Source organism: Pholcus phalangioides, unplaced genomic scaffold (genome assembly GCF_987345545.1).
Source record: "Pholcus phalangioides strain wild (caught in Gottingen) unplaced genomic scaffold, Ppha-v1.0 ptg000043l_1, whole genome shotgun sequence".
Classification (NCBI taxonomy): domain Eukaryota; kingdom Metazoa; phylum Arthropoda; class Arachnida; order Araneae; family Pholcidae; genus Pholcus; species Pholcus phalangioides.
Genome location: NW_028301629.1, coordinates 1275532 through 1303338, shown reverse-complemented (window position 1 = coordinate 1303338; position 27807 = coordinate 1275532). Strand labels below are relative to the sequence as shown.

Sequence of the window (27807 nt, the reverse complement as noted above, 5' to 3'; positions counted from 1 at the left end):
AGAGCTCACGTCGTCTGGAAGCAGAGTTGTAAACATTCGATATTTCCTTGTCTTCCCCCTTCCGTCGACATAATCATGGAGCAGCGAAAGCAGAATCCGGTGAGAATTCCAAATTTATAATAACCATTGTTATAAATTATCAAATCAGATTATAATAACAATTATCAGCGTTATAAATGCCCTATCGATTTAAATCATAATTTATAATTATTACGAAACTATTAATCAGCTTTTTTGGAACTAACCATGTAGCTCATGTTGAGAATACAGGAACATTCAGTGGAAGCCTGATTTAATTTCTCGATCTATAAAAAGATAATCCATTATAAATGGATCGTTCATATTTCTTTGTGACTATGTTTTTTTTTATGATTGTATCTGTATTTGATCTGAGAAATAAATATTCTCCCTTCAAGCATTCAAATAGTCAGGGCCGTAGCAGCATAGCGACACCCCCTCCCCCTTCGAGGGAAGTCGGAGTTGGGGGGGGGGTAGCTGTAGGTACTGGAGCACCCACGAATTTGTAGCATGGGTTTGATCACCCCACAGAATTTATTCAGAAATCAAATTTTCATATATAAAACTGAAGATGAGCACCCACAGGTTCGGAACACTTCCTACACCGCTGGGGGAAGTGATGTTCTGGGGGCCTTCCCACCTGCCGTTATGGATTGACTGACTGAATGAACGCCAGGGTCTTTGCCACCGGACTTATCCCATTGCCGAGATCTCTTTCAGCCCAGCTTCGTGGCAGAGTCTGGAATAAAGTGAGTGTGTACACCTAACAGTCTGAGTGTGTAGCTAGTGTTGGGTATGATATTTCAGTGCTGCCATCTATACTTCAAATTGTGAGTGAAGTGTAATGATTGAATATTTGTAACGTTGTAGGCCTGTTGCTCTCTGTGGCGAGACTTTTTAACGGGGAGATCGGCTCGCATTCGTGCCTTGAAGTCGGGAACCACAGAAAACCAACTTCAGCCGACCACCACTGTGGGGTTCGAACCCGGATCCTTGCATCGCGAGTCCGTCACTATAACCACTCGACCATCACAGCGGCTGTTATGGATTGACTGGGTCGCCTAGCCATTAAATGTCTGAGTATAGTGAAACGTGCATGATGGCAATCACGAGATTACTCAGAAAAATCTAAGTGGGTGTAATCAGAGCCGCAACTAGATACTTTGTCAGCTGGGGCAAGAATGCATTTTGGCGCCGACATGCAATATAGAAGAAGCAATTAAAGGATGCAATTGGTGCCCCCCCCCCTTTCCGTCCAGCGCCAGGGGCACAAAACCCGCCTGCTCCCCCTACCCCTAGTTGCGACCCTGGGTGTAATGATTCAACAAATGTCTGTCTGGAGTTCGAGGTACCGATAAAACCTCTTTAGGAACACAGCTACAGTATAATCCCTTTTTTGGCAGTGATGTGTTGATAATTTTATTGCTTTTGTGAGAAAAACACCTGAAAGCATGGCGAGGGGTTTTCCCTTTCCCAATCCACCAATGTCCTTGGACACCGTGGTACACATCAGGTTTACATCGAGAACGACTATCGACCAGTTCCGTCTTAACACACGGCCCAGGGGGCCTTCAAAAAATGAAAAGTTGTTGCATTTTTTGAGAATGTGCCAGGTAGCGCATTAAAAAAAAATCACTTGCCCATGATGCTCTTGAGATGGCCCTGCTATAGACTACTATGTTATGAATAAAAGAACCATTTGCCAATAAATTTGGATCACAGTACCAAAGTGATATAACAATAGATTTGGCCATCTTTCCCACCCCTCCCCCTTTTTTAGTTATTTTCTTGCCCTCCCTCTCTCCCTACGGCCTTGAAGCAAGTAGATTACCTCCCCTGTGTAATTTTAAATAAATGGTTAAAGGAAAAATTGACATCCCTTTCTGATTCAGCTCCAGGAGCATCGAATAGCATGCACCCCCTATTGGGTTGTGGGTCCATCAAAACCCTACATCAGAGAGTTCCCTGTTTAAGTCAGGGATGCTGGAAGTGTTTCAAACCTGTGATTGCTCATCTGAAGTTTTACGTAGAAAATTTTGATTTCTGAATGAATTCTGTCTGGGGGTAGCTTGGATGCAACAAATTGTTGTGGGTGCTTGACCAGGCCGTCATTTCAACTTTTTCCAGGAGAGGGGGGGGGGCAAAAACATGTACTCATCATTTATAAATAAATATCATTTTCAGTGCATTTTCAAAAGCCAGGTGGGAGCAACCCTGACCTCCCAAATGATGGGCCTGGTTCTCGAGCACCTAACGCGCACCCCCTCCCCCTCCTGCTCAGACAACACTGTTGAGTCTAAATTTAATTCAATGTAATTTAAGTTCTGTTTGTTTATTCCGTTTCATAGTCATTCAAATTTAGTTGCCTGGTGCAGCTACACCCTTTGCACCTGCCCAAGTCCGGCCCTGATGGAGGGTATAGTTACTTAGGATTTTCACTGTTGTATGCTTGAATGCACTTTCAATGAGTTTCTGATTTTTCCCTCATAACGTTTTTTTAATGTGTATTGTAGGAGTCTGGTGACGCTTCTCAAGTGATACAAGAGTTCATTGTGAGGACGCCAAAGTGGGTGGATTCTTATATTATGCTATGTTTTGTTATTGTTCAAGATTACGCTAGATTAGTACTAATCCAAAGAGCTTGTAATGAAGAGAACAGGAAACAAAATAATAATTGTACCCAGTGTCACCCCTGTGCATTATTAACTAATGTAAGGGACGGGTCATTCCATGTCAAATCACCCAGCCATGACACCCATAGTCTCAGATTTCAATGTTTGTTTTTTTAATTGTTGCATTTACCATCCTTATTAACCGTGTGAAATATTATTTGCATATCTCCAAAACTTTTTGAGAAAAAAAATGTTGAAATTTATCAAAAACTGATGCAGATGACTTTTCCGAGGCTCAATTTTTAAGCGGCATTGTTTAAGAAAATAAATGATAACTTTTTCAATTTTCAATATATTCAAGTGAAATTTTCACTAAAGTTTTCAGAAAAAGATACAGAATATGAATAAAAATAATTCATACCCTTACATTTGAAATTTACATGCAAAAAAATTATGTTAACTTTGCTTTTGTGGAATTTTTCATTAGAAAAAATACAATTTTTCAAACGTATTTTTAGACCAGAGGCACAGCAGTTACCAAAACAACTTTTATTTTAAATTTCTCCTAAATATATGAAGTAAAATACTGGAGAAAAAAAAAATAATGGTTTTTTGACCGTTAATATGTTTATTCTGGCTCCCAACACAAAATTCATCGAAATAAGACTGGATCATTCCGATTTCAAATCATTCAACTAGATACTGAAATGCAACCCATCATCCCGGATTCCAATTAGCAAATTTTTCTTATGATAACACAATTTCCATTTGAGCTAAATATTTTATATCATCATTTTGGAATTCAAAGTAAAATGTCAGAAAAGACACTTGAAATTTATAGTGTTGGGAAAAAGAACTGGATCTGACTGTCATAAAAAGTGTAAAATCTGTTACCCGATACATCATTGGGCCCATCGGACATCAATATTGAGGAGTGGAGCAAGTTCTGGACATTTATCTACTGTGTGTTTAAGCATCATAGAGCTTTTTTCTTAAAGTATGAAATATATCCGGAAGCATGCTTTAATCCTTTAAAATGTCATAAGAAAAAAATAAAAGGTTTAAGGATAGTAAACTTGTATTTTTCATGTATAAATGAAATAAATGGTTGTACAAAATCAATTCCAGGGCAAAAAATATGCCATGCTTGTAGGCACAGTGAATATAAACAACAATAAATTAGGTGAAGAAACTGAATACTGTGAAGAGATGAACAGTGATGTAGAGAAGTAACTTGGAAAAATGTCAATTATTAAACAAAAAGCACTTGAAGAAATAAATTCATCTTCACAGAACATAGAAGAGTCACCAATTAACCTTCATAGGGTAGCTCCACAGTGCAAGTCAAACAATGCCAAAAAGAAAGTTGAACCTGCTTGCAACACTTTAAAATCAAATGTTTGTAAAGTTTTTGAAGAATTACCAGAAAATGAATCTCAAAGCACACTTAATGAAGATATTAAACAGAAAGCAAATATGATTATTTTGATAAAGTTAATTAGACATAAGACTCAATTTAACCATCACAACGAGGGGAAAACTGCAAATTTTAACTCTGGCCCCTGCTTTAAGAAAGGGGAACAAGGAAAAAAATCTGAAGAGTTCAATGTCACTGAACTGCCACAACATAATTGAATTTTGTTCTTTCATTCGTAATTCGAGAAATTTGGAAATTTGCTTCAATTTGAGCAAAATATAATCGTGGATTATTTGACCAAAAAGGGGGAATTTTCATCGCAACTGTAGCGATGGTTCCTTCCGGCTTTTCGTCTGCCATACTGATGGTCGGGGAAAAGGGGAGAGAGGAATACTACGCACAAATGATAGCGAGGGGCGAACGGAATAATAATGAAAAAAAAAAGAAAAGGGAGAAAAACAAGGCAATAAATTTCGTGGGTGGTTGGAAACTACAAGGGGCCTTTTAAGGGAAATGAGACTTACCCATCTGGCCTGTGGAAGCAGCTATGTCGTATTATATGCATAGGCGTTGCCGACGAAAAATGTTGCGTGTTTCATCAACTGGTCACCAATTCTGTTGTTTGATGTTTGTGTGTCTTTTAGACATTGTACACACCTTTTTGACACAACAGATTATTTCATCATATTAAATTTATTCCGCTTAAAATATAGAAATATTTACACCGTGACATTGACAACTAGGAGAGCATAACTGCGTGTGTGTTTTCTAGCTCTTTCTATCTTCTCTCTGCCCAGTCTGCATTGGCGACAGGCACACGTTATTGGCGACCGCCACAAGTGCATAAGGAAGGAAATGGCAAGCCCACAAGCTTAGAGGAATAAATTGCCTATCAAAAGAAAAAAGCGCCAAACTGGAAAAAGAACTTCCAAAAAAAAAAGTTGCCAAAGATAAAAGGGATTATACTATAACTGTTCCTAAATGTGGCCTAAGAAGGGGGTGCTTATTGGCCTCTAAAAAAAGTTTAATAAAAAAGATCAATACCATAGCTGCCAAGTCTCCCGGATTTTCCGGGAGGATGCAGAATTCCTACTTCATCTGCTGGACTCTTGAAAAATTCTTATATGTCAAGAATTGCAATTGTGATTGGGAAAAATCCCTACTTTTGGGGGAGAAATTATTCTCAAAGAATTTACTTTTAAAAAGACTATTGCTTTCATTTTTTTATCCCTGAAATCATCATCAATAGCAATATATATTGATCAATCATCAATAGCAATATATATTGATCAATCATCAATAGCAATATATATTGATCAATCATCAATAGCAATATATATTGATCAATCATCAATAGCAATATATATTGATCAATCATCAATAGCAATATATATTGATCAATCATCAATAGCAATATATATTGATCAATCATCAATAGCAATATATATTGATCAATCATCAATAGCATAATGTAAATTGTCGCCATTGCATCAAATCACAAAAAAATATTTCATGTTTGAAGGAGGGGAAGGGCCAAAACTCGTCAAAGAACCAGTGTCAATTCGGCCTTTTGACATCCAAAATTGGGGTGAGATGATTATCAGCTTTGACCATATTTTTTGTTATATCTGTATGTCCTGTTTTGGGCCCAGTGGCAATTTTTTGCTGTTGAGATTTGATATGAGAGGAGTTAATTTTTCCTGAGGGCTGGTGACTTGCTATTAGTTGTTGATGGTTTACATAATGTCACATTTTTTTTTTCAAATGAGAAAAATCTTTACAATTTTACTGATATTAATGAAAAATCCTTTTTATATTTATTTTTGTACGTTATTTGGATCCACAAAAATCTTTCTATTTCTAAAGTTGCACACACAGCGAGGCGTAGAGGTACAAGGTACAAAATCTATGACTAAAAAGAAAAAATTACATAGGGGTAGAGGAAGAGACATCCACACTTAGTCAGGAGGAGGAAAGAGAAAATGACCAGATGGGTTCAGAAATGTAGAAAGGGTTACGAGTTATTAATTGACGTACATTTCTCTCTTTTATTACAGAGACAAGAACAGGCATTTCAATGTCATGACTTTCAACAGGTCGCTCAATGTTGACGTGATGAAATGGAAACAGGTAACACTGTTCTCTTACATATGGTAAACAAATTAATATACCCCATAATCACACGCTTTAAGCTGGACATAGTCTGTTTAAAAAATTTAATCTCAGTAAGTAAATTGCAACTAACAGAAAACTAGATGATGCAGCTAAAAAAGTCTCTTGATATTTATTTACACATACAAAAGGCTATATATACATAGTATCAAATTTCAAAAATGTAAATAAATATGCACAGGATGTTACAGACTAATGTTTTGCCACAAACACATTTTCTGCATGATTAATAGCTGTGTGCGATTGGATGATCAATATTATGTATCAGATATGTGATATGAAAGCAGAATTACCGATTTCATCACTAAATCATAATGTTGAATTCATCAAAAAAGCAATACACAGAGGTTTATAAATTGTGGATGCTGAAAATGAAAAGCAAGGGTGTTAACAAAATTTTGAATGCTTTAATGCATTTTAAGTCAGACTGCAGCGACATTTATGAGGAGACATGAGACACCAGTTCAAATGTTCACAACATCTAATCAGTGGCTAACCAACATCTTCCAAGCTGAATTCAGAAAAAAGACCAGGGCGTAAGGGCAGAAATTATAATAGAAAGCGCAGAAATGAAAAAGAAAAGTAGGGAGGCAGCAGAAAATTTATGAAAGAGACATTTGTTGACACATAGTGATCCAGCTAAGTATTTAAAATATAAGGAACAAACAATAAGATGATAATAAAGGAAGAATCTGGGTCTTCACGGTGGTGTGATCCATGGCTGCAGAATCTGGGGTCAATTATGGCTGTACAGTGTTTCCAGTGCTGTCTCATCGCATGGGTCCACCTGGTCATGGCTGACACCGGGGGGGGGGGGGGAGGCATGATGTTTTTAAGATGGCCCTGAGTGTTTCAAACCAGTTCAATTTTATAAGCGCCCATGTGGTGCAGTGTTAAGATGCGTGTCTTCCACCATAATGTAACCGTCAAGGTCTGCAGGTTCAAATGCAGGAGGAAGAACATCAAAAACAAGTTTCTAACCTACCTAGCCTGGGGTGATCACCAATAGATGGTGCCTTCATTTCACACCCAACTCCACTAGTTTGAAACTGCCATATGGCGATATGACCTTAGTTGGTGTGCGTTGAAGTAGTCCAATTTTATTAATGCAATTTTTCAAAAGTGTGGTGGTTGAGAATGCAAAAAACGTTCAAGAAATTATGCTAACCAATTTAGATTTTCCTCAAGTTCCAATTTTTGAGAACCAACTTCAGAAGCAATGGTCTAAATCTGTAAGTTTACTATTACACATTGAAAAAGCTGTCCTCATGCTGTTAAACATCTAAATAGATGGTCTTGCAAACCACTAAAGATGCAGCATATTAATCTTCCATTTTTTGCATTAAAAAAAAGAAATGCAACAACAAATTCTGGGAATCTCTTCTGATAAATATTGGTCTTTTGGTCTTTTTTGTTTGTTACTCATAACTTATGGGTCTTGCAAATTATTTCTTTATGAAAATTTCCGATATTTATTGTTCAGGTTAAGATGGAACGAGAAAATAACCTGAAAGAGTTCAAAGTTGATGACGACGGTCCTAAATTTGGTGCTGGAAGCGAATATGGTCGCGAACAGAAAGAGGAAGCTAGGCGGAAGAAGCTCGGTATCATCACCAAGCAGTACAAGTCAGAAGATCAGCCTTGGATCCTGAATGTTACCGAAGAAAACAACACCAAGAAGTCAGCCTTAATTTTTTTCATATATTTTACTTAAAAGCGATGAGTATTTGTACAGTGAAAATCCTATATAATGATAATCTCTGAAACAAAGAAAAATATTGATGACTTCTATACAATGATATTATTCTTTGGTGTCTTAATACACTTTTCTTAGTGTTAAATATATTGAGTCTATAAAGATGACTCCTTTGTAATGACAAGTTTCTCCACTCCCTTGAGTATTCTTACATAAGCTTTTCACTGTATTGTGTTTGTTCGTTAGTGAACTCACATTGCCCAGACCATCCTATTAGCTGCCACACCTTTCAGAGGAGGCATTTAGTCTTGAGTACTTTGTGCCTTTTGCCTGTGCTCTCTGGTCCCCCCAACTAAGAGAACCGGTCTTGGTCATGACTTCATTTTCCGGGGGGGGGGGGGGCGGGTGGGTGTACTAACATTCTGCATTCTGACAATAATGTTCTCTTTGGTCTACCAGCATTTACCTTTCACTCAATGAATGCAGTGCATTGAGCTTTCGCTCAATAAGTGCAGTACTAGCAGCTTCCTGACTGTGCTCACCCAATTGTCTTACGACAGGCCACCACTGTGGATTTTCCAGTCGAAGGTCCATAATCAATCTCTGGCAGAGTGATGTGCAACATTTATGCAGGAAGAGTAGGGCCATCAATCCTACCCTTTGCGAACCTTCCTTGGAGGCTAAGCACTCAAACTCCTGCCCTTCACTCAGTTTCCAGGTAGACCTGGTTCCTTTTCCTCTTTAGATGCATGTTCACTTCTTCAATTCGGCCCAGGATCTAGGTCTCTGCACACACTATTTCACTCCTTCACTGATCAACGGGCTGTCCTTACCAGACCTATAAACAGGCTTGCAACTAGATGGGGGAATCACTGCCCCGGGTGGCAAAATTTAGGAGGGGCTGCAAATTTTAGTTGGAAGCAAAAACCACTGTTGTAATATCAGTGAATTTTATTGTGGTGAAGGCGGAAAAATCATGTTTGCCTCCCTCACAAAAGTCTTAGTCATAGCCCTGTTGGTAAGCATCCAAAAGTGCCCCTTCTCTTTCAGCTACCAACACCATAGGTGGATATGGAGAGGATGATCTTTCCCCCCCCCCCTACCATTCTGTAAAAATTATATTATTGCTGTTGGCAGGGCAGGAAGGTGGAGGTGGGCATTCTCCCTCCCATCCATTCAATGTAGACACCTATAGTGATTGCTCTTTCCCCATTCGAGAAAGAGATGATTGGAGAGTCTGTGTACCATGACCGCAGATATCCCTCAGAGGTTGAATAGTCTTGTGGTACTTTATTCATGTGTATTATTCCTTTACGATGGGAATTTGGGATAGAATAGGAATGGGATGTCTGGGTAGGATGAATTCAGGGATGGGCCTACCATAGAGAGTATCAACTTACCTCAAGGAGAAACCACACTGGGGTCGCTTGATGGTGTTTGATGTATGATCTGTATTATAGACAAAGGCAGATCAGGGTAAACTAAGGGAGTTACACCTCTCTCAAATGGCTAAACACTGGTACTCGATTCCTATCGGCTGGCTTGCTTAGCACAGGTCATACTCTTTTGGTCATGGGGGGGGGGGGAGGGAAGAGAGGAAACATCAATTTTGTAGAGCTAAGAATCAATAATTGATTGGATACTTGCATGTGCATATTTGTTTTACAAGTAGTCTTAATTACAATTAACCTGTGTTCGTGAGAACTTTAAGAGGAATCTGAAAGCTTCAAATTTTTTTTTTTGCATTCTCGTGTTCACATATATTATTAGATCATTCCCAGAATATTTTCCTTTTAAAGTAATGTAGCCATAGTAGATTGAATAAATGAACCATAGTAGTAGCCATAAATGAACCATAGTAGTAGCCATAAATGAACCATAGTAAATTGAGTGTAGTAAATTACATTTAGTTTTAGATTATGACACAAGCTTAATGTACATAACTCGATTAAGATGTTGGAAGAAAAATTATAGAAAACTAGTTTGCCATGATTACATCTCTGCCTAATCCTTCAAAAATGGGAATTTTTTTAAAATTCACTTACAAGTTCTGTTTTTATTTTGAAACTCAACTACGAGTCTTGCTCTGCAGGTTCAAAGGTGTCCGCCAAGGAGGAGTGACTGAAAACTCTGATTATTACATCTTCACTCAGGCAGCTGATGGTGCATTTGAAGCATATCCTGTTTCAGAATGGTACAACTTTACCCCTACGCAATGTTTTAAACCTCTCAGCGTTGAGGAAGCTGAAGAAGAATTTGAAAGGTAAATACTCTTATAAAATTCTGATTCTCTTTTCAAATAAAATTCTATTTTTCAAATTGAACAGGACAGGCAGGCAGAAGGCTGTTGAAGAATTAGATTTATTGGTGTATTTGATGCCACTCGCATAGTAAAATAAATAAATCACTGTTGTCATCTGATCACTGTTGTCATCTGATGTTCTGAATCCAAAGTAAAATTAACATAATACAAAACTTATTCGTGTAGCTTAGCGATGAGTGTTTCAGTATTCAATTTGATTAGAGTAGTTTTAGTACTGTAATAGGACCATTTAGGTAACATTTTTTCATCATAAAAAACATTAAAAAATCTGAACAGTTTTATTTTTACAGCCAAGTTTTGAATGATCCGACTTCCAAAGTATTTGAGAAAGGATGAATTGAAGCTGTCATGAGAGCATTTTCCAATAAAGAATTTCTCTCAATTTCTTTTATTCAGTCATAGAATAACTTTATATATAGAAAGTACTTATCTTAAAGTTCTTATATAGAAGGTATTTTTTTCTCTTTTTTTTACCGATCCACAGCATGACTTTATTTGTTATCTTTGACGGAAGCTTTTTGAAGTTTCATGTACTAAGAAACTTCAAACTTGTGTTTTTACCCAGCGACTGCAGTCAAATTATAAACATTCACTCTTCTGTCTGGTTCTCATAATTCTACAGAATTCTAGAAATCTCGCATAACCACTTTTTGACTGATTACAATGTTCTCAAAATATAGGTGTGTCACACATTTTTTGGCTGGAAAGTTTAGAGGTGGGAGGTCCAACTTAGAGGTCCTTCTTGAGAAGAGGTTCGAGAACATTTGAATTTGAAATGTAGTGGAATCACTACTGAAAAAGTTAAAAAAGAAACTGCTGAGTGGTGAATTATTCAGTTTCACAGTTGATAGTGTGGTTGCCATTTAAATACCTAGCTAAGGATTATTACAAAATTGAAGCTTATGTGTGTGTGTGTGTAAGTGTTTTATTTTTTATAATTTTTTCATGAACACTTTTTTTATGAGATGCATTGTAAAATATTTCTTTGTATTTAATAGGAGAGATAAGGTCTTAAATTTCTTCTCGATCATGTCGAAGAAACGTTGTCAAGGTGAGTCCTATGAAGAAGAAGATGATGAAGAGAAGAAACAAAAGAACAAGAAAAAAAAGAAGGAGAAAGATTTCGTGAGATTTGTTTTTTGTTCTTAAATCATGTTAAGAGAAATGGTGAAGTAATGATAAAAATATGTAGCTCTATCAGGACCTCACCACAAAATGATATCTGTATTCAAAACAGTGTTATTATCTCTAGTGGAACCCAATATTAACCATTTATCTACTGATGGTGCTTTAAAAAGTACCACTCTTTCTTTCTTTTTAACCCCTAATTTTCTTACATGCGATGTTGGGCATAGATATTTCGAAGTATGAAGGCTGTTTAAGTACTTTACAATTACTAGATGACAGCACTAGTGTGGAACACTGTATTTTAAATGTGATGAAAGTTTATGAATAAAAATTCATTTCCTTGGTCGTCGTTGTTAGTCCTAAAGCAGAATGTTTTGCATTGTTCTGTGATGCCCTCATCTGACTAGAAATTTTCTGCTCTAAAAATTCCCATAATAATGTTTTCTACACTTTTCTTAAAATTCTTTTAGATTTTTCTGCAGTAGCACTGATTGTGCTGCTTTGGGGATTGTAAGCAGGTTTTGTTGGAACTTTACACAGAGGCCTAATACTAAAGAAATAGTTGAGAAGAAATTTAAAATATTTTTTCCCCCAACTCATTATTGATCGAAATTTTGGTTTATGGTTTATATGAACACTTTTGTAAAATAATACCCATATTTAAAATACTCAGCTAATTTGTGTGACTGCTACTTATAAACCTACCAGCAGGATATGGTGAGGTGTAGATTGCATATAAATAATGGTGAATTGTAATTACATTATAATTTGAACTTGCACTTTTTGAACTAATAAATTAAATATTGATATAACTATACTCTGTGGACTAAGCAAAAATCATAAAGAAATCTTTATATAGTTATTTTCAAGTGCATCACCAGATTTATGCCATTCTTGATATATTTTCCAAATCCAAGTTGTTAGTACCACTGCTGGTATTTATTTGCCAAAAAAATACACACATATATATATCATAGCTGCCAAGTCTCCCGAATTTTTCGGGAATCTCCCGAATTTTAGCTTCATCGCTCGATCTCCCGAAAAGTTCTTAAATCTCCCGAATTTTTACAAAAATCACAAAAATCCCTAATTGTCCCTAAAAATTCCTTACTTCATTAAAAAACCCCCCGCTTATGAAAACAATCCCTAAGGAATTTCTTGTGGGGCATGAAGTCTCTTTTTTTTCCCCTTTCGAAATGACGTCACACATCGTAAATGGGGAAATTCCCTTTTTAAGGAAGTTTTACAAACCCTCTGATGGTAACAAGAAAGTTGTTTGTCTTATCGTGCAGGGAAATGGCTTAGCAGCCAATAGTCCTGGATAATAATTGAAGATTATAGTGACGCGCATATGGTCAAAATTTCTTTTGTTGAAGTTGCGTACGTGCGATATAACAAAGCATGAATAATGATAAGCAAAAACATATTTAATCAATTTTAAAGATACTTATTCTGCTTAACTTTACTTATACGCTTTAACTTTTATGTTTGGAAAATCCCTATTTTATTTGGAAAAATCCCTATTGTATTTATTAGGGAGTGGCTTTAGCATAAAATACGGGTTTCCGCGAAAATCTCCCGAATTTTCATTTTCAAAAGTTGGCAGCTATGATATATATATATATATATATATATATATATATATTGCTAATAGATTAATTAATAAAATTCAGTTAGATGTTTCACCCCTGTAAAAGTGTTTACTGCATTACTGTTTTTTATACTATACTCGCACAAAGTGTCCCCTTACAAATGTGTGGAACAAATTATGGTTTTCTTTGGTGTTAAAAATGAATAAATATTCCTGCAACTGTATTCTTCAACATATTTGAATCAGTATTTTTTATTTTTATTGTAAGTGTAGAATGCTGACTACTTTTTACATTAAAAAAAGGTAAAATTTTTTTTTTTTTGCCATCTCTTTGCGCAAGTTGCCCATTGTAGCTGAATGCATATTTGGTGTTCACAAAGACTAAATTTTTTCGAAGAGGATACCAACTCATAATGCCATCTCAAAACTTCAGAGTGGCAGCGGAGATCCCCGGATAGCTTCATTTACATATCTAATTTTTCTGTTGAAGTTTGAGAAATGTGTGGTTAATTTTTTGATTTCTGCTCTTTTACTGATTAGAAAATCACTGATTTTGATGAATGGGGCAACCAACGTGATTCTGATGAGATGGATGATGATGAAGAAGATAGAGAAGATGATGAAAAGCCATCTAAGAAGCAAAGTGGCAAGGGTAACAAAAAGAAGAAGAAAGAAGATGCTGATAAATCTGATGAAGAGCCTGGCGAAGAGAGTGATGAAGGCGATTTTGACGATAAGGAAGTCGATTACATCACCAGCAGCTCCAGGTTCAGTACCTGCTCAGTTTGTTTCATCTACTTGTGAATCTTGCTTAGAAATTTTGTAGAGGCATGGTTACAAGGTGCATGTATGGCTCTGAAGGGGTAGTGAATTGATTTATAACATAAATGCACTGGTAATTTGCCACTTTGTATGTAATTGTCAATTTGATGCTTTCAAATTTGAAAGACAGTATGACAGGAATTCATGAACACATGACACACATTTTCCTCCAAAGAGCTATCTTCATGTTAGGTACTCACATACACAGCTCTTTCCAGCATGCACCAGTTCATTGAGAATTCCTTAGAGGAATGCTCATGAGGTGCATGTATGCTTAAGAAGTAGTAGTAGTAGTCTTGTTAAAGGTGAGTTCAACGGTTCAGTGTAACTGAGTGGCCAAGTCATGAGGGAAATTAAAAGAGCACAGAGGAGTAACTGTGGTGGACAATTCAAATGCCACCTCCGCAATTCTATCCAGAATGAATGCCAGTTCAAAAACAGTACACAAGTCTATGCAATGTTACCTGAAAAATTACTCATGAGTAAGTTAAGGCCAGCGAGAAGCTATCCATACTTACAATAAGACAACCATATTTTATTATGTATATATATATATATATATATATATATATATATATAGTTTTTGTAATTGCATTTTTAATTGGGTTGCTGTATTTTAGTGATATGTGACATCCATATTTGTTATGGACATCTTTTTCTCAGCCACCTCATTGGGCATTTTGCCTGTTGTGGCCTTGTATTTGTATTTAAATTTATTTATGAGGCATACACAGATGATCATTATCTTGCCATTATATAATTGCAGAGCTTGATCTTTCATCTTCATACTCTTGACCAAAATTTTTTTGTGTACCAAGAGAATAATGCTTTTTTGTCAAGACTGTTACTAGTTACAAAGTTTGTTTGCATCAGGGAAAACCTGGAATTGTTTGAGAAAATTTTTTTACTGAAAAAGTCAAGGGAAATCAGGGAAAATAGCCCGTTTTTGTTTTAAAACCTGGAAAATCATTGTGTTTATTTTCTAATCTGAAGCAAAATATAATAAAGAAGAAAAAAATTCACTCAAAAAGAAAAATTGAAAATGTAAATTACAACCTGATAACATTGTAAATATTGATAATCTGTAAATCTTGCAATGAAATGCAAAAAACTAAAGAATCTGCTGAAGTGAAACAAGGATTTCGTAAATCAGTGTGGAAGAGCGTATTTTTGCACCCTCATCGTAACTGCATACAAAGTATTTCTGAAAATGTATTGTAATTTCTCATTGTAGAAAGTCATGCATAAAGCATCAGGAAAGCTTGGTTGTGATAGTTTAATAAGTTTACTTCATCGAGTGATGCTGGATGAAGCATATGTATATTATGGTTTCCATGTGGGTATTTTTTATTTGGAAACGAGTGGTAAGAAAACTGTTTTTTCAATCTAGAATGGGTGGGGGGGGGGGAAGAGATAGAAACCTGAATCATCAGTGAGCCGAATGAATTTGAAGCAGTCAAAACTGACTAGTATAAAACAGGGTTTCAGCTTTGCAACAAAATGTTCAATTTGAGCAACATGGACAGACAAGCTACTCAGAGCCATGTCAAGCATGTGAAATCAGAGGAATTTTGTAAACAACCCTTACTAAATTACTAAATTTTTAGGTTCTAGCGCTAACGGGAGTGCGGAGGGTAAACAGCGTCACAAAGAATTGTTGTGCCACGAAACCAACTACAACTACATCTTTGACTAATTAATGTCACAAAGGAAACAAAAGTAAAGGCTCAAATCTTGTGAGCATTAAAATTTGGGATGTCCCACTTATCCTATAGTAATTAAAGGATGGAGAAATGTTTTCGGACAAGTTGTACCGCAGAAAAGTGAAATCTAGCTTTCCTTGATTGTGTTCCATTTTTCCATCACTTATATTTGAAAAGCATAAATGTGGGCCCTTCACAGAGAAAAACACACCCCATCCATTTTCTAAACATTTATTATGTGCACAAAAAATACAAGACTATCACAAACATAACAAAAACGTGGCCTTTCCTACCAACTCACTGTTGCCAAAACTTCATCTCTATTGCCTCTCTTCATCTTCATAATCCTATTTATTCTCCTGCATGCTACAGTGCTACGGATTAGAAAAGAAAGTTATAACTAAAAATCCTACATAAATGCATGCATGAAGAAATTTAACAATTAATAATCTATGGTTATGATAATTATAATTAATTTTATAATTACTTAAATTTAATTTGTATTAAACTTTCAGTTAAAAAATTACCTGGAATTTTTTGAAAAATTGACTGGAAAATATCAAGGAAATTTTTTTTACGGGAATGTGTATAAACCAGTGTTCGCCAATACGTATCTAGATGCTTAAGTAGTGCATCAAAATTCAATTTTTCTTCTGCAAATTTTCTTGAGTGAAAATACTCCTTCGAATTGCAAGCATTTTTTTAATAGCATTATTTCACACTGATAAAAAAAAGATACCTCAAAATTTTGGAGAGGATTGAAATTGCCCCCTTAACGTTATATTTTGGGCTAAAACTGGTATGAACTCTGTAGTTGGTTTTTATTATCAAAGTGAATTTAACTGTCAATCGAAGAAACTTATGGTTTTCCTTTTTTTTCATTGTTATTTAAGTTCTGAAGAGGAAGAGTTAGGGGAGGACGAGAAAGCAAATCGAGACCTGAGAGGTGTGGAAGATGAGGAGGCTCTGAAGCAGCTGATGGAGGAGCAAGAGGATGAGGAAGAAGAACAAGAGAAGGAGCAAGAACCTGCTGCGGAAGCTGCTAAAGAGAAACCAAATGAGCCAAAGGCTAAAAAGAAGCCCAGCAAATCGGGTAGACGATTATTCTTTGACGTGTGGAGCTTAAAAAAAAGACTGATTCCCTGTATCAAACACACCTAACTTGTTTTAAATGTTCTGTGGTTATAACATAACAAGGAGAATACAAATATGCAGGCAGCAATGTATGTAGGATTTTCTCAATAAAGGGAAGATGTTTCACATTTTATTCTTCCCAGGAGGAGGGGAGAGTTTATATTCTTTTACTGCAAAAATACACCATAATCTCGGCTTAGAGGGAGGGGTGGCCGAGTATATTTAATCATGACACAAATATGTAAGATAAATACATTCAAGTCATAATTATAATATACAGTGTAACCTCACTGAATAGAACGATATAGAACCATACTCTATATAACGATAATTCCTCTGTGGCAATATATTTTTTTGGTCTACAGAGTATTGTTATATCAAGATTTCACTGTAATTTATAAGTTCCAAAACAATTTTAATCAATGATTTGGAAATACTGGAATCAAAAAAAAGACCATGCTTGGGGGAAATACAGGAATGTTCCAGGAAAATAGGTTGTATGGTCACCTTTTTAGGAATCCCTGAAAAGTTCATATTTTCTCCTTTTATTTGTAAGACATGTTTTTCTGGCAGCAAAAAATTTTGTCATGTGACAAAGTACAGATTTTCTGGGAATGGGCACCTCCTTTGTATTGATACTTTGTTTCTGGAACCCGGATGAATGGAACCCCCTTGGCAGGCTGCACTTGGTCCATGGGCCAAAGGTGTGCAGTGCACACCTGTATTTGCAGGGGGGTGCACAACCTGGAAATGAATTTAGTAAATTGGTACTTCTAATTGCTAGTAGTGAAGACGTCAATATTTCATTGTGGTTTTATGACAATTGGTTGACAAATTAGTGTTTAGTCACTATAGTATAAGGTTAATTTATTGAGGAGGGAACAAATAAAAAAATATCAGACATGCATTTATAATGTAATTTATACTTATGATCAATTATGGGATTTTATCAACACTGTGTGAATTTGATTTTTTTTTTTCAGATTCATCTGGAGAATCTTCATCAGAGTCGTCAGATTCAGATCTTGATGATCAGAAATTCAATTCTGCTATCTTTGTCCAGGTGAGATTAAAAAAAATATATTCTGTGGTCGTTATTTTACACAATATATAAATTAATTTCTGTCTGTACATTTTCAATCCCTAATATTTGTAATATCTGTTCAAAATCCATCCTTTTAGAAATTTACATGATGTTATTTCAATTTTAAGGAGATTAGCTCTAATTTTGGGAACACAGATTGTTTCAAAGTGTCTGAAGATAGCCCATATTTCAGTCAGTGTGTAAAAATCTTTAAAAGATCTCTTTTTTTTTTTTCTTGTAACTTATCGCTTCCAAAAATTCTTAATTTTATTATTGACTGATAATTTTTTTTTCTATAACTTTATTCAGCACTAGCTGATACCCGGCGACGTAGCCCGCCCTGTAGAAAATTTACATATATATAGCTTATTAATTATTTCTTAATCAAAATATTTCTGCATTAAGTAAGAAAAAATTACTTTCATTTTTAAATATTTTAATTAAAAACTTCAGGCAATCGCTTGTGGATACACAATATTTTTGTTTGTCCATCTGGTGTGTAGATGTAAAAATTTTTAGGATTACCAACACGCGAACAGGTGACGAAAAGGTGTCCGTGTGAAAAACAGGGCTCAAATAGGTTGATACCTGCCACTGCTAACGACTGGCCTTGCGCTTTGTTGATTGTCATGGCAAAAGCTAAACGAATCGGGAACTGTAATCGCTTGAATGTGAATGGCAGTGATAATTGGGGTACATGGAATGAAGACGTCTTCTCCTCCAGCACATCCAGTTAGAATCGTTGTTTCAATGATGTAATTGTGCAATTTCTTCACGCAGAGTCTGTTGCCATTGCAGAGTATCGATATCTCCAAATTTGTTAAAATCATTATAGGTGCTCCGACTTTGAGGGTCAAATTGTGTGGTGGCACACCCGGAATATCCAAAGAGTTCAGAAATTCTACAGGATACAGAACTGTCTGCGATATGTGTCTGTGACAGTGTCAACCGATTTATAAGATGTGCAGTCTCCCGGAATAAGTTTTAGGATTTTTTTCGTTGATCTTGTTCACACTGTCATTTTTCGATGCCATAATCACTTTCTCACAAAGCCACTCATGGTTTTGGTGATTTTGTTGAATGTTTGGGAAGACTTTGTCTGCAAGTTCTTGAACTGAGTTTATATATATATAATAACTGGCAAAATCCATTTGGGAACGTTATCAGTCCAGTGCTTGGGTCTACAGGAATTCTTCCGTTGCCAAGTTTGATCAACTGATGTGAAAATGATAGCAGTGCTGAGTCATTTTGCAGTTGAACTCGCATGTTGGTGGATAATGATAATTTTTTAGCTTCGTGCCAGAGTGTTGATGTCCTAACAAACTCGAGACGACCACCGATAGACAGCACCTTCACTTCCAACCCATCTCACTAATGGCAGTAAATTGCAATGTAGCGATATGGCCAGAGTTGGTGTTTGGTGAAGTAGAGTGCTGATGATTTGAGGCAAGCATTGAGTTCATCAGCTGGCGTTGAACATTTTTATTCCCTGTTTCATCATCGTAGTTGTTGTTCTCTGTTAGTGACGTCATATGTCCAGCTTCTGCAACGAATATTGAAACTCCTTTTAAGCACTTTTTAAATTGAAACTATACCTCAACGATGGGTGGTTGATGAGATAAAGGCCATATTAGCACTTACAGGACACCCTGTATACATGCAAGCAAAAATATCTGGCGCTTCCCGGGTTTTTTTTAATTACTGGGAGGATTGGAAAAGTGAAAAACCATTATAAAGGAATAAACTGTTATGATGGCAGCGTTAAAGATGTGACAAACTATTGTAAAGGCATATACATGTCTGAAATGCATTGTTGGGAACCACGGTAACCAAAGTAAACGTTCCGAAAGTAATTGTTGAGGGCCCCAAAACCATTGTTGCCCGACAGTTTTTCGGGCATTTGCCCAGCTCTGACGAACTTTTAAAGTAGCCTACGGTTCAATCCCGGTCCTGTTTGGTATATATGCAAAATCTGGCGACGATCGGTCTAAAACTGTAGATTTGTATAAAGAGCATACATACATACATACATACTTTCACATTTATATATAAGATGGCTATGATTGGCAAAAGTTACAAAAAACCTTAGAATATTTATATTTCTCAGATCAATGCAGTTTCATGTAAAAGAGATATGTTATGATGCCAGAATTAGGAGGAAAAAGTGGAGCTAAAATTAGATTGAAATAAGTCAGTTTTGCTTTATTTTCCTGGGAGGAAATACTGTGTAGTTTGCATTGAATTTGTGCCTACTGTTTCGGTCCTAACTAACTTTTTATCCTAACTAGCCATTTCAAAAATCTTGTATGATGTACTTATTTTTATCACAGCTGTAGCTTTTGCTGATGAATTTTCTAAAGGAAAAACTTTGGGAATTTTATATTCAAAACTGACGTAATGACGCATGATGTTTTTGTGTGCATTTGTTTGATCATTTATTTACTTGTTAATATCCATGGAATGAATTAGAATGAATAAAACATTCTTTTTTATTATTTAATCTACTATAGAAAACCATGATAAAATACAGTTGAACCCCAGATTTAACACCACCATCAATTTTGCAGAATTCCAGTGTTATAAATTTTTTTCAGAATGCTGTTGAGTTAGGTGTAGTTTCAGCTTGGAAAATTTGTTTGCTGAAGATTTATGGTGCTAAATCCAGGTTTGATTGCACCATTTTTCTTTGTTCGATGCAAGGTGTTTGTAAACTGGCAGTACACGGAGCTATTGGAAGCTCAAACAACTGGAATGACACCAAGCATATTAGGAGGAACTAATGACATGAAAAAAAGGATTTTCCCTGAATAAAAAAATTAATTCTAAATTTCACTGGTAGAGGAGAAAGTGTGGTGCTGTTGTAGTTTGAAAAGGGGTTTCAAAGAACAGGTAGATGGATAATGAAAAATAAATTGCAGGAAACGTCACACTTTATTCATCACATTCACTTTCCTGGCAAGAACAGAGACCACTTTCAATGTGACTGCCATTCTCATTGAATCCCACTATGCATTCTCTGCACAACATTCTCTATGGTTGAACGAAACATGTCGCAACGAATGTTCACCACATTCCGTGATATGCTGTTCTTCAAGGTGGTCAATTTCGGGACACCACGCAAATAGAACTTGGAATCAAGATATCCCCACTGCCAAAAGTCACATAGGGTTAGATCCAGGGAATGCTGTGGCCATACAATTGGAAATGTGACCAATGACCCTTTCGTTTGTGAAGTGATACCGCAAAAGCTGCTGCATTGATAAACCAATGTGTAGTGGTGTCCATGCAGCATAAAATTATTCTCATTTGATAAGTTAGTCCTAGGAATGTCTTTCAGACTCATGTCTTTGTTTGCCCGAATTACTGGCACTGTTTTCGTGTACCTAGGTGTAAACCAGCATTTTTGATTTTTACATGCTTTTTTTTAATGTAAATTCCCGGCCATGTACAGCTTCCCATTTTCCTCTTTTGGCAACATTTGGAACTGAAATTTTTTTTTCCATGGGTTCCTTTTTTTCATGCCACCATTAGTTTCCTTTCTAAGCGTGATGCTATTTGGGTGTTTAGATCAAGCTAGAGATAGCTCTGAGTACTGTCGGTTTAATTATAAATACCCTGTATTCTTTTTTCCTAATAAACATGTCATTTTGTCCTGGATTATTTCAGTGAAGGGTATTTTGTGTAAATCAATAACATGAAGTAATGATGTTTATTTTGGCATTTTGACAATTTTTATTTGAAATGTAATTACAAATTCTTCTCTCACACTTCTTTTTTATAGCCCTTATTGATTATGTCTTAATATGGTGTGATTATCATTGTACATGACCATCATTGTCCCATTTATATAGACAAGATCGCACGATCTACAAATCCTTTCCCCTGATAAGAAGAGAGGGTACAAAAATTTTACTCACTTCTTTTGGGCTTTCATACCTCTTTTCCTCCATAATTCTCTGAAAAAAGAAAAAAAAAAAGGTGAAATTTTAGTACCATGTAAATGAGTTTTAGCAGCAATCCCCTAATGTTGGCAAAATGCTGGGTTCTTTTGTTTCACATGTAGATGTAATATTGTCTTATACACGCATTGATTTTATTTATTTCTATTGCCTCCAGCAAAATCAGAAAACGAAGAAGAAAAGTGGATCGGAAAGCGGTTCAACTGCCAGTAGTCGGGCTGACACTCCAACTAAGATGCAAGCAGACAAAGATGGTATAGTATATTTTTTTTTGCTTTGTCCCCACTAATACTATAAATCATGGTTTTTTTTTCATATTTTTATAGAGTGTTTCTTTCATGTGTATTGTCAATCTAATATTTTGAAACAAAGTACAGCAAGGGACCCTGTAATTGTGAATCAATGTTTAGTTCCAGGCCCTTTTGTAGGTAGCTGAAAGTGTTGATAGCAAAGAATAGCTTTTTGAGACACAAATTACTAGCTACCAACTGAGCATAAATACATAAAATAATCTGTTCTAGGCCTTGAATTGATCCATAAAATATTTTGTCATTTTAAAATTGAGATTTAGGAAGTAAAGTTAAAGATGAGACTGAATGCATACCAAATGCAGTGTGTCTACCATCATGGAAAAACCATGAAATGAGAAACAGTCACAATATGAGAAAGTCTCTTTCAGAATTTTTCTGGCGAGTTCCAGTGTTCAATTTTATCACTGAAAATCACGGCCCTTTATCATGCTTTCCATCGCAAAGCGAAATAGATACCCACAATCGTGCAGTGGTGGTCAGCTGTAGATGGGCTGTCTGACTATAAAGCACAAATATAAAGCACAAATGTAAGTTGACTTTTCTTGATCGTAATTGAGCAAAATATTGACAAAATGTTTCATTTTGTAAGCAAACAGGCTGTTCCACGAAATAACGAGTGGTAAATCAGCAATGACGTCACCAAGTAATGAGAGTTGAATTGCCAATGTCACCAAATAGATCGAGGAAAAAGTCACAGAATTTTCTTTTAGGTACATAGTAGACACCCTGAAATGGGATTAGTTAAATAATGAATATTGATGAAGGTTCATGAAGACATCTGCTCTGATTAACAAGCATATAAAACATACAGTAGAACTTTGATTATCCGGGGTAATGGTAGGTAAGAGGATCACAGATGACCAAAAAAATGCAGTTAACGCTAGAACGACAGGAATTTTGAACTACCTAGAATGACGGATAGCAGTCATTTTGACTGCAATAGGACAAAATCGACAAAAATTATTTTTCTTTATTGAAATTTCTTAAAACAGTATCTATTCAGTCTCTTTGATTTATTTTGGCATTAAATCCTTTGCATGTATCAGTTTTTTGAAAAAAAGGGCTTGTTACGACAAAAACTAATCCTGTGTTTTGTTACTTCAAAAAAGAGGATTGACTATGAATTTTTGAGTTCTTGTACCTTCTTCACTTCATTTTCACTTGGCAGTTCACTGTCAACATTTAAAGTACAGTGTACTTGAGAAACTTGCTTAGAGGTTGCTCATGCGGAATGAAAAACCATTAAATTCTGAACTATGTAAAGTTCATATGTAAGGCAGCTTTTCGATGCCGATCACATTGTGCACTGAATCAATTCATTTTGTCGAAAACATTGACAACGCACATTAGTAGAGTTATAAAATTTCATAATTTCCGCCAGAAATCTGCTTTGTTCGTGATTCCGTTTGTGTGTTGCTGAAGATCTAGATTTTCTCTGCTTACCAACTGTAGAATTATTTTTTTGCAGTCAAAAGCATGGTGTGGTGTAAAATTATGGCTCCTCACATCATCCAGAAGGGCCCCTCAGCTGGGATATTTTAAGGGGTACCCCAGAGGGCCCTCTATATTGAATTTATAGTGTGAAGAAAGAAAAAATGACGAGAATCATCTTAGCCTCTGGGCTTGAAGCACTTTCCATGGGTAAAATCGTCAAAAATGAAGAATCCTTTCACCATGCAACATTGTACCAGAAAATTCAATGCAGTAAAACTGCTAGCTTTCTCAAAAGTACCTTTGTATGGTACAAAATGGGTACTAGAGAAAAGAGGAACCAAGGTAGAATATTCAATTTCCGCAATATTAATGTTCACATATACACAGTGATTCAGAAAACATGGGAAAAACTTTAAGAGGGGTGATAGTACACATCAATACGAACAATTCCATCAAAGAATGGCCTATCACACTAGCGTGTTTCGAAATGGCTGCTCTGCAAGTGTTAAAACAACATTCCTGTTAAAATTTATCGAAAGAAATAAAACAACATGCATGAAAATTTAGCCTGGGGAAGAAGAAGAAACCATATGCAAATCTGCGTCACAGTGACTAAAAGGCATGGACGCGAGCTCTATGAAGTTATTCCAGTGTACAACCGTTCTAACAGTTGTCACATGGGATAATGACACACTTTAGTAATACTGTATCCAAACCTTTTATTCACTGTGACACAGATTTGCATATGGTTTCCTTCTTCTTTTCCAGGTTAAGTTTGTATGTATGGTAATCTTTTTCTCCCGATAAATTTCAACAGGAATGTCGTTTTAATGTTTGCAGAGCAGCCGTTTCAAAACAAGCTAGCGTGATTGCGTTTCATGTTAAACCATGCATTCTCTGATAACAGTTGTTTATATTGGCGTGCACTATCACCTCTCAAAGTTTTTCCCATCTTTTCTGAATCACCCTGTATAAGAGGATTGTCTATTTCAGCATCTTTTGCAACCATATTAGTGAAATATCTCGGTAGTGGTCAAAATGATAGCTAACATTGTTCTTGTCATATTACCACTAAACTAGGAAACCTAGAAAATTTATATTTCAGGAATTAATGTGTCTTTTCAAGATGAGAGAAGTCATGAATTTTCAACAAACTCAGGTAAACTGTGTGGGTGTAATCTTATGTCAAAATTGCTTTGTGGTTAAAATGACTGCTTCTGTCGTTCTAGTGTTAAATTGCCAGAAATTAAAAATGAGTTGTAACATAACTGTGATTGCAAAACAGCTAAATAAAATATATATTCACACATTTTCCTAGTTTAAATTGATCATGCAGTTTACATCCTCATGTTATTCATGTCCAACAGACGCAAAGTAAATTAAGAAAAGTGAAAATAAAAGAAAGTGAAAATACGTAAAGTAAGGCATTTGCAATTTTATGCTTTAAATTTCAACAGTGTATATATATATGCTACTATACCAAGCACCTTTGACTGTATCAAGGTCTGGTTTGTCCAGGGAAGCCCTTCAAGTCATAGGTCCTCACTTCAAATTAAGCAATAAAAAATTTTAGGCTTCATAGACTTTGTCATTACAGGCAATCATAGTTTCCTTCCCCTCTTTTTTTTGCTTTCTGCATTATTACAGTTTATGGAAAACAAATTCATGTTCGACTCTGTTTCACCTCCCGTGTAATTTTGAAAATTTTGTATCCTGTTTCATCTGCTTCCCGAATAAATAAAGTTCTACTGTATTGATTTCATCAGTACTAATTAATCTTTGTTACGGGGTTTCACGTTATGATTTTCTTTTGGGGATGTGTGTACACAAGTTATGCTTGTATTTTTGCATTGATAGTGAAAGGGGAAGGGAAAAGAGAATAACTATATATTTTGAACACAATGTTGTAGGTCCTTCAATGCTGACTTTAAACTAGACCTTGTACAAATCAGCTAGCTCCATATTCTGGCTGGTAGTGTACATTAGCTGCTACTGCTGAGATTTTTGAGAGGCAACATACATGAGAACATCTGGGGCCGATGACACCTCTACTTGAATGACAATGCGATTTTCACTTCAGCTTATAACATAAACTTGTTCTCTTTTGTGCAAATGTTGAACCTTCTCCTATGGCCACGTGTAAAGTCAGGTGGCAAGGCAAAACTGTTTTTTTTTTTTTCGATTGTTGTGAATCAGTGTGTGATACGTGTATGACAGAAATGTTGCTTGTTGTCTGAAATTAATGTAAACAAGTTCTGTTATGTGATATTGTCGATATATATGTAGTATGTTAATGTGGTTATATTGTGTGAATTAATTGTTCATAATCAAAAACACGATTTACTCATTCTCCAGCTCAAAGAGGATCCAAAAGAAAGCTCCCAGACAATTTAGCTGCTCATAGTGCTAAAAAGATAAAGGCGGATACCTCAATACCGTCATCTTCAGGGTACTGTATTCTCAAAATTCATACAACCATATACAATGTTGGAGTTTTTAAATTTATGTGTTTATAAATGTCTGCAGTGGAATACTTTACATGTCAATTGAATGTATATATATCAAAATATGAATCTACATACATTTTTATGATTATGTCTTGGCAGTGGTGGGCTGGACAGCATCAATGAGGAATTACTGCGGCGCTACCTCCAGAGGAAGCCGATGACGGCTTCGGAGCTCTTGCAGAAGGTGAAGAGCAAGAAGAAGAACTTGACGTCGGAACAGCTGGTGGCCAAAGTAGCCGATGTCCTCAAGAAGATGGACTTGCAGAAGCACAAAGTTAAAAACAAGATGTATCTTTCGCTCAAATGAGGCCAATATTCATCATTATTTGTTCTGTATATTTAAGATCATGTTTGTTATTAAACATATTTTCTTGATTTTTTTTCTTTCTCTTAGTCATTGTTTCAGTTCAGTCAAATTTCTTCATGTATTCGGTGTCAGACAATTTTTGTGAATTTTAATTTAAATATCCCGAATCAATAGATAAGAACGATTGTCTTTCAGCATTAAGGGTGTAAGTGGTAATGTGGCCTATATCTCATCAACTGTTTGTCGTAGAGGTATGGCTTCAATTTAGAAAATGCTCAAAATGTGTTTAAAAATTACTCTGTACCAGTTTTGAGAGGGAAAATACGATGTGTCACAAAATAAAAAAAAATCTAAATTTTTATAACCCCTTCCCCTGCATCTTATAACTTTAATTAGAAAACTGTTGCCGTCTCTCCTGAGGCCAAAAAAAGTGAAATGATACTATGTTTTTCACTGCAATATAATGCTTATATATATATAATCGCAGAGACATCAGAATTCAAAAATTGGAGAATAGTTGGAAAAGAACAGCATAAATCGGGGAAAGGAGTGTTGTCCATTGGTTTTGCTGTTGTTTCTCAAATTTTCTGTTTTTCAATTAAAATATCTCAGTGAATATTTTGCAGTTAAAAACACTGGATATTTTTTTGTGATGCTCAGAAAAGACGGCAACAAGGAAATTGTATAAAAATTTAGATTTTTCATTTTTTAACACTATTTCCACTCTCGCAACTGGTGCAGGGTAAGTCGTGAACGGCTTTTGAGCAATTTTTAAATCTGAATCGAACCTCTATGAAGGTGGTTGATGCGATAAAGGTCACTTTAGCCCATACAGGGCACCCTGTATACTTCCTTTGCTTAAAATGAAGAAGAGGGTGTGGAATATCCTGCACATGTTGTCAGATGTAAATCTGCATAACAAAGAGGTTCACAGATTAGGTTAGAGGAGTCGGTGGTAGCTGGACATGCTCTCAACAACAACCAATAGAATCAAACGTTTTGAGATCCAGATGAAGACAACTTAGTATATGAAATAGAGGAAGAGTCCATTGTGAAACATTTGAAGATGAAACTTATTGCAATCAGAGAAAAGGAATGGGGAAGCGCAGCACGTCTTTCCCGCATCAGAAGCATATCAGATCTCACTGTTCCTTGATCACCAAAATGAGGTAGACAACCAATCAGATTTGGTTGCATCTTTCTAGATGTATATATGATTCTCTTGGCACATCAGTCCAGGTTCCAAGATGACTAACAGGGTAAAGCAGCACCTTGACAGTGTGCAAGCAGATCCCAAATCCGCAAGCAAACCCAACTTCGATGCGCTAATGCGAGCCGATTTCCGTTAAAAAGTCTCGCCACAGAGTAACAAGCCTACAATGGTACAAATCTTCAATCATTACACTTCACGCAGTCTAAAAAATTGATTGCAGATGGTACTACTACCATCTGTACTACAAGTGGCATTACACAATAACAAATTTCACGACAGGTTCACAACACGTACACTCACATTGCAGCATGTACGAATTCGTTAGAAATTCCACAGATATGTAAGCAAGGTGTATGTGTGGTTTATTTAGTAGTAG

The 27807-nt window shown here is 35.9% G+C and overlaps 1 protein-coding gene across 1 annotated transcript; it reads left to right on the top strand.

Annotated features, from left to right (window-relative positions):
* Positions 1–26286, top strand: TfIIFalpha (transcription factor IIFalpha). The gene is made up of 12 exons (XM_089255614.1): positions 1–99; positions 2532–2584; positions 6105–6177; positions 7703–7899; positions 10008–10178; positions 11237–11363; positions 13498–13724; positions 16376–16575; positions 17600–17679; positions 21817–21913; positions 25760–25853; positions 26011–26286. Exons 1-12 carry the CDS (start codon positions 76–78, stop codon positions 26216–26218), a joined length of 1551 nt encoding a protein of 516 aa, XP_089111740.1. The 5' UTR covers positions 1–75; the 3' UTR covers positions 26219–26286.
* The last annotated feature ends 1521 nt before the right edge of the window (positions 26287–27807 follow it).

What these genes read in the sequence shown, in the direction of transcription:
- TfIIFalpha (XM_089255614.1), top strand. Translation starts at nt 76, where the DNA reads ATGGAGCAGCGAAAGCAGAATCCG. An exon ending in AAAGAAGCCCAGCAAATCGG is followed by an intron (nt 16,576 to 17,599) that starts GTAGACGATTAT and finishes TTTTTTTTTCAG; the next exon opens with ATTCATCTGGAGAATCTTCA. An exon ending in TCAATACCGTCATCTTCAGG is followed by an intron (nt 25,854 to 26,010) that starts GTACTGTATTCT and finishes ATGTCTTGGCAG; the next exon opens with TGGTGGGCTGGACAGCATCA.